General features: G+C 40.5%; 1 protein-coding gene across 1 annotated transcript in view; it reads right to left on the bottom strand.

The window, feature by feature from the left end:
* The window catches only part of LOC107699612 (neurexin-2-like), a gene marked incomplete at its 3' end in the record, with an annotated part of 357,587 nt that overhangs the window by 141,183 nt on the left and 208,414 nt on the right, over positions 1–7,990 (bottom strand). The window contains exon 9 of the mRNA XM_016500932.1: positions 6,123–6,146. Within this exon, the coding sequence (XP_016356418.1) occupies positions 6,123–6,146 (24 nt within the window). The remainder of the gene's footprint in view (positions 1–6,122; positions 6,147–7,990) is intronic.

A 7,990-nucleotide genomic window follows, 5' to 3' on the forward strand; every position in this document is an offset into this window, starting at 1 on the left:
ACACACACACACACACACACACACACACTCACACACACACACACACATCTTGTATAGCAATGGAAAGACTAACTTGCTCAAACAAAAAATGCACATATTTTACAAGATCTGGGACTTTTTTAGATCAGAATGGACTGACTCTTGAGTAAAACCAAATAATGTGATCATGCAAAAGTGTTTAATGACAGTTGACTATGTGTTAATGTTAATGTGCTAAGTGTTTATGACTCATTTTAACACATTTTTTTGTTTTTCATTGGTAATTACATATGCAGAACTGTCATTTTCTTAACATATTTTACAATAATGGCCCAATTTTTATTTTTTTTGTATATGTGTAAATGTTTCTTATGGCTCTTATGTCGGGGGGAGAGCGGGTGTTCTTTGGTTGAAGTTTGGTTACTGTTACAGTATATATGTAATTCCTTTTCTTAATATTTGGAAACAATAAAAAGTGTCTAAACACACAGAGTTTATAACTGCACATGTGCTGAATGCAGATGCCGTTGCTCGTTTGCACTGAAGAATTCATTCAACACTCGACTTGTGATTGTTTAACAGACGAGGAAATGGTTACACCTGCTCTGCATTACACTTGTCTACTGTCACTTGCTTATTACTTATGAAGCCCTGAATGGTTTAGCACCTCAGTATTTGAACGAGCTCTTATTGCATTATAATCCTCCACGTCTGCTGCATTCTCAAAACTCTGGCAATAATACCTAGAATATCAAAATCAATTGCAGATCCTTTTCCTATTTAGCGCCCAAACTCTGGAATAACCTACCTAACATTGTTCAGGAGGCAGAATGGTTTAGCACCTCAGTATTTGAACGAGCTCTTATTGCATTATACGCATTTCACGTAAAACGTATTATCATTTTATGTATTTACTGTGGTGAATTGCAAATCTGCGTTAAATATTTATGTCCTCAAGTAAATGTATGTAGTTCTGAGGATGCTTATATTAATATTAGTATTTTGACAGTATAATTCAAGCACAAACACCATTAAAAAATGTCAATTAGGGTGTGACAGAATCTAACTTGAATGCATACTGCATACAACAAAAACTTCAAATGTAATCAAAACCTCAATTCCAAACAGCAGAATTTATTTTAAACGCACAACTTAGTGACTGTTTTGTGAAGCAGCTCATTGAGAGTATCTGTCAAGACAAACCGATTCACAATCATCTGAAGCGCTGAATGATGCAGATTCCCCACAGCTCACTAAGCAGCACAATGAGACAGAAAACACTGCTGTCAATATCAGCCGGTTACTGGAGAAGCCACATTATCTGCTCAAACCAGTTAAGAGACTCTTGTTACTCACGTTAACTAGTCCTGTTAGCAGTCTGAGCGTGAAGACACAATATCACACCGCAGTGGCTTCTCTTGATAAAATGCTCCATCTTGTTGTCATCGGGCCGCTCGAATACATCTGGCAGAATTGATCACCTGTCAGCCATGAAGTAATTATTACATACTGATGCAGTGGAGCGCCGGCAGCTCATTTATACTCGGCCAAACGACCTAACTACGTTTGTTCAAGCTGTGCATGAAATATACATGACAAGTGATTTTTACCACAGAATCCTCCCATTTGTAATCAGTTTTTTAAAAGCTGTCAATAACGTTTGACAAACAATACAACATTCAGCAATGAAATGTCAGTCAGTGTGAACAGAGCTCAAACACAAGCAGAGCTCTGATAACCATAAAATGGACCAAGACTCAAAATAAAGACTGTAAGCACTATATTAAGACTCGTTTCTTGTAATACAGTGAGTGGACTGTAAGTTAACACCAGTAACAGCAGCTCTGATTGAGTGCTCCAGCATCAGTCTGAACTCATCCTCGATGCTCCTTCGTACTAAAGAGTGTGAAACACCTCAGATCTGCTTCAGACCGTACTGAATCTGAGCTTTTACATCAACAGCACACCTTATGAATCTCAGGCGAGTTCAGCATCTCGAGCATCAGACAGTTCCTCCAGATCTTCCTCTCTCACGAGTGGAGTTCGTATGAAACCACAGGCAAGATTCAGACGGACTTCAATTCACACAGAACTGACTCGCTGCGGACGCGACACGCACTCAACGCCCATCCATCAATCAAATCATGATGTTTGCTAAAGGAGGGGTTTTGATCGTCAGCAGCACTTAAGACAAGAAATGACCGTGACGATAATCAAGCTATTTCAACATACTCTTGACAAAACTAAGAAACACTGCAAGATATTAGCAATGCACTAACTGCAATAATACGCCATTTCAGTCAGAGTAAAACTGACACAACAAAATTTTGACTCGAAGGGCCGTTCACCCCAGAACGATCTTTCATCACTCACTCTCCGTCATGCCGCTCAAACCTGCTGACTTTCATTAAAGAAGATATTTTGAAGAACACTGGGAACCAAACAGCATTGGACCCCATTGACTTTTACTCAATGGACAAAAAACAAAACATCTTCTTTCGTGTTCTTAAAATGTTCATTTTACGTTCTTTAAACTGTGACAGAAAGATCTTTTTTTGGCTCAGCTATCCCCTTTTCATCTGAATACAAACCCAAAGCTGACTTTATGTAATAACGGCGCTGTGATGGTCCTTACCTGAGCTCCAGAGCTGCAGTTTCAGCCGTCTGGCCTTCCTGAGACGGCTCTTTAAAATGACTTACCTTTACCTATCAAAAACAAAGACAAAACTGCAGCTGCAATGAAAATCTGTTTATTCAGCCCTCGAATAATACACCAATAACCGCAGACACTAAGCGACTGACGGGTCGCTAGTCCTTCGACAGGTGGCTGGCAGCTGGAAATCGACCCTCGACGGAGTTTGTGAACTAGTGGAGAGAGATCAGGACTGAACTAGCCAAAGGATCCGGGATGAGTTAGTGCCACTGAGGGGTCAGGAGGAGGATAGGAGCTCATGTGGGGCTCGTATGTGGGGTTGGAGGTTAGTACTTTAGTAAAGAAGAGCAGGTCAGACACAAAAATGGTTGTTAGTACAGTTACAACAAAGGTTTAATTCGGATTAGTAACAGAATTTGGGTTTTAGTCAATTAGTAAAGCAGTCAATTGGTGAAATCCTTTGTGACTTGATTCCACGAGAGAGATTGGTCTGAATTGTCACGTCTGGTAGGTTTTGAGGTTAAGAGGAAACAAAATAAACCATCCAAAAGAGTCAGGACATGGGGAAGAAGCCATGCAGTTGAATGCGCAGATGAAGATGCTGTCAATGGGAATGAGCTGCGGACGCAACCAATGAAGGGCAACACAAACGTCTGAGCGAGAACGCTCGCAGCCGATGGCGCGGAGAGAGTCAGAACGGAGTCACAGCACGCCACAGATGGAGGAGCGGCAACATTTAGTTGATTAAGGGGTTAAATCTGAAGGTGGGACACAACAACATGAGCACTTTGAGTCCAGAGATTTGCGTGCAAGCCGGTACAGCTTGTGCATCGCAGACTCCCTCTCGCTGCGGGTGGACGAGATGCAAGCGGATGGAAGCATGCACACACATCTGCTAAAGAATACCAAAGAAAACACAACAGGAGAGTTTCCACTGAAGCGTCACACACATGGGTATAAATGAGTGGAAACGGCTCTGGCTGTGAGCTGTCAGTCATCTACGGCTGTCCATCTGCATCGGGCCAAATAACACAATAAGCATGGCTCTCTCTGCCTCAGAAACATTGTTATTCTAGGGCGCCGAACCCCTGCCAGAGTTCATTAGCTCTGTATGATTGCATACTAATGCAAGCGGCCCGGGCTGATAATCTCGTCCTGGAGGATCTGGCAGCGGGAGGCGGGAGACCTGTCAATCACGCTGACCCGAGATCAGGAGGCCTTAGAGCGGACCTACCGACTAACACAAGCACAAAGTCTGTACTGATGTCAATGATTTCTGTTAGAAGGGGTGTGGCTTTGTGCATCTCTATAGGCTCTGTTAGATCATAAATATGCATGAGTATGAACATACACCGGGCCGAAGTAAGAGTGTTTCTGCTGAACGACGTCATGCCTGAGTTTCATTACTGAGTGAGCATCAGCGTTAATGAACACAGAAACTTTCCCACATGCCACGCAGCTGTGGGCGGAGCTGTGGGCGGAGCTGCGTGTTTGACGAGTCCAGTGACAGGCAGTAAAGAGCTACAGCCGTAGCACAATGACGCACGCCAGTGTTGTTATTGTTAAGTGCAACTAAATAAAGCTGAAATAAAATAATGGAAATATTAAATGAAAAAACAAAAAAAAACAAACTATGAATAATTAAAAATTAAGTTGAATTACTCAAATGACTAAAACTGAAATAAAAATAAATTAAGACTATTAAAAATTGTTTTAATTAATTGAAATAAAGCTTAAAAATACATAAATATTAGATGTAAACCTTAAAATGCCTAAACTTAAATGTTTAAAATAATGAATAATTAAAAATAATAAATAAGTCACTAAAATGACTAAAACTGAAGTAAAAACAAATAGAAAATATTACAAAAATTACATGTAAATAAGTTTAAGCTTAAGTAATTAATATTACTAAACTTGAAATAAAAAGAAATTAAAACCATTAAACATTGTATTTGTTAATTGAAATGACGCTTAAATAAAACCTTTAAAAACTTAACTCAGTTTAAGTTGAAGTATTAATATGACTAAAACTGAATTAAAAACAAAGCTAAATAGAAACAAAAACTAATAGAAATGACAAAAGCACAAAATTACTAAAACCAAATTCAAATGAAAACGGAAAGTATACAAATGAAAGCTAATTAATTATTAAACACCGCACGAGTGTATAACGAATCCTAAACCAGCGCCGGTTTGGTCTGATCTACAGTCGATTCTCATCGTGCTGCCTGGCATCAATAATGCTTCCCTGGGAAGTGATAGAGGCCAGTGTGCTCCGGTAATAATGAACTGTTCATGTTTATTAATTAGGTTAGTTGTCCTATGGGTACGTACATTAATGAAATCATCACTCACCTTGGCGTGAGCCTCCATGACTTCACGAACCCAAAAGCATGTGGCTTGGGTACAGTGAGGGTCAGTCCTGATCTGTTGAATAAATCAGAGCGGGTTCGGGATGTGTTTTATCTGAACCCGGGAGAGCAGGAGCTCCAGGAGAGACGGAGATTCTGGCTGCCAACCATCTCCTTGAGCCGTATATCAAAAGAGCTGTCATTACCAGCTAATGGACCGCAGGCTATTGTGATGCTGAGAGACTTCCGCAATATTAAAATCAATATCGGTGAATCAGAAATCGCAGACTCACAAAAAATACACTCCAGGAACGTTTAACATTCGCATTAAGTTACGAAAATGTCACTTCTTAATGTTTTCTGAATGTTCAAAATGTCAATTTAAAAAAACAAATGTTTTATCTTGGTTGTAAAAATATTCCATTGTATCATTTTGCAAACATTACTGGAACGTTAATTTTTAATGTTCTCTGAACGTCCTGCAGTAACATTTAAAGAACATTAGACTGACATCCAACTAAAATGTTTCCGAAAACGTTCCATGAGCGATGCATAAATAATGTTTCTGTGCAAACGTTATTAAAGACCAGATAACTTTAAATGAACGTTCTATTTACGTTCTATTGACCTTTGTTGGTTTGTTCTGAGGACGTTTCCTGTTGGCTGGGATGAGTTCCTTCCGTCCTTACTGCCTGCCACTGGGCTCGTGTACCGTCACTCAGATGAACGCTCAAATCGGTTCAGATGGTAATAAATAATATTAGGTAAGTCAAGTAAAGGGGAGGCGCAGCTACAGTTAAAGTTTCATTGCACTCTGTTGAGAAACATACGAATGATAATATGGACTGAGACTCAGCTCAACAGGAGAAATCAAGCGTTTGACCCGAGATCTGTCACGCCTGTGGTTCCTGACTGGAGCGGAGGTGCAGGATGGACAAAACAAAGAGAAAACCATGAGCGAATGAGACAGTGAAACCAAAGAGTGAGTATCTGTAGTCTGATCGCTACCTTGATACCAATGGGGATTTGTGTAGTCAGTATAAGCAAACAGAATAGAAATAGGAAACGGAAATCCAGGGCAAACCAAAGAAGAAGACAATTAGAATGATATCTACCATATAATGCAGTTTGTTTACCATAGCGTGTCCAATGCCTGAGTGCTTTAGGAAAAAAACAAGGGAAGGGAAAGAAAATATATAGAATAATGACAAATCGTGACGTCAATAAAGGTCTTTTGAAGAGCGGCGGTCTTAAACCGGCCTTCAGTCTCTCTTTTCCTAATGTGGTTTTTGTGCAAGAGAATCAAGATCCAAATCCAGAACTAAAGCAACAGAATCTCTTCATTGAAGGATTTGTCAAGCAAAACAAAAACATTACAACAGTATTGTTATTTTGGTTAGTACGTCAGTTAATTCGGAAAACAACAGATGGCCCACATTCCGTGAATGACACAATGTTAGTCGTTTCAAAGGAACACAAACAAGTCAAAACCAAACAAAACCCAAATGAAACTGGAAGAACTTGAAGCTGTGGGGTTAGTAAGAAGACACAAGAGTTAGCGAAACCGTTCTCCACATGAAGAAGGGATATGTGGGATTGATTGGGGGAGGGGCTGATCGGAGTGGGAGGGACTATATGAAAAGCAGTATTAGTGAGCATTCTGATTGGCTAGTCCTGCGAGTGGGCGTGGCCTGTTTGATGGCGGGGCTCTTTACAGGCAAATTTGGCCAGACTTGGGTTTTGAAGTAAAGCGAGAAATCGCTCGTCTCTGGCTGACGGCTGAAAGGAGGCAAAAACACAGCTGAGTTAAACAGTAACACATGAACCAAACATCTCATGTAACAGAGAAAGAGACACGCAGGGACGACTGAAGCCATCTTGGACCTGGAAGAAAAGACAGCTGTGATTACAAAGCATCATCCAGACCTCATAAAGATCCAGATTCTCATCCAGACCCAAGCCTCCGCACCAGTGCTCGAGTGTGTGTGTGTGTGTGTGTGAGTGTGTGAGTGTGTGTGTGTGTGTGTGTGTGAGTGTGTGAGTGTGTGTGTGTGTGTGTGTGTGAGTGTGTGAGTGTGTGTGTGTGTGTGTGTGTGAGTGTGTGAGTGTGTGTGTGTGTGTGTGTGTGAGTGTGTGAGTGTGTGTGTGTGTGTGTGTGTGAGTGTGTGAGTGTGTGTGTGTGTGTGTGTGTGAGTGTGTGAGTGTGTGTGTGTGTGTGTGTGTGAGTGTGTGAGTGTGTGTGTGTGTGTGTGTGTGAGTGTGTGAGTGTGTGTGTGTGTGTGTGTGTGAGTGTGTGAGTGTGTGTGTGTGTGTGTGTGTGAGTGTGTGAGTGTGTGTGTGTGTGTGTGTGTGAGTGTGTGTGAGAGTGTTAGTGTGTGTGTGTGTGTGTGTGTGTGTGAGACCTCTGATCTCAGGCACTGTAACCCAGAGGATTTGCTCAATAAAGCGGAGCTGCGGTGGGAATCAGACTGATCAGACGGATCTTGAGTGTTTCCCGCTCCACTGTCAGCACCACAGGAGGATAAATGAAATTAGTTCTGAGTAACAGTTACCGGCGGCCGAGAGCGAAACTCTGCTGACACTGAAGACACAAGACTAATATTTGACATTCAATTCAGAGCTTAGAAGATAAAGATAAAGTGTGTGTTTAGATGAAAACTGAGACTTTTGCAGGCAGAAACAAATCGATCAGACTGTGCAGAATGATGCAAAACACTCTTTATTTAATAAGTACATAATAAATATTAAGATATTTTATCATATATGTTTATATATACACTACCATTCAAAAGTTTGGATCTTAATTTTTTTAATGTATTTTTTAATTAATAATTTTAAATGCTGTTCTTTTGAACTTTCTGTTCATCTGTGAATCCTGAAAAATAAAATGATTCACAGTTTCCACACAAATATGACACCGCACAACTGTTTTCAACGTTGATAATAATCAGAAATGTTTCTCGAGCAGCAAATCAGCATATTAGAATGATTTCTGAAGGATCAT

This window comes from Sinocyclocheilus anshuiensis, unplaced genomic scaffold (assembly GCF_001515605.1).
Source record: "Sinocyclocheilus anshuiensis isolate Anshui unplaced genomic scaffold, SAMN03320099.WGS_v1.1 scaffold350, whole genome shotgun sequence".
Classification (NCBI taxonomy): Eukaryota; Metazoa; Chordata; class Actinopteri; order Cypriniformes; family Cyprinidae; genus Sinocyclocheilus; species Sinocyclocheilus anshuiensis.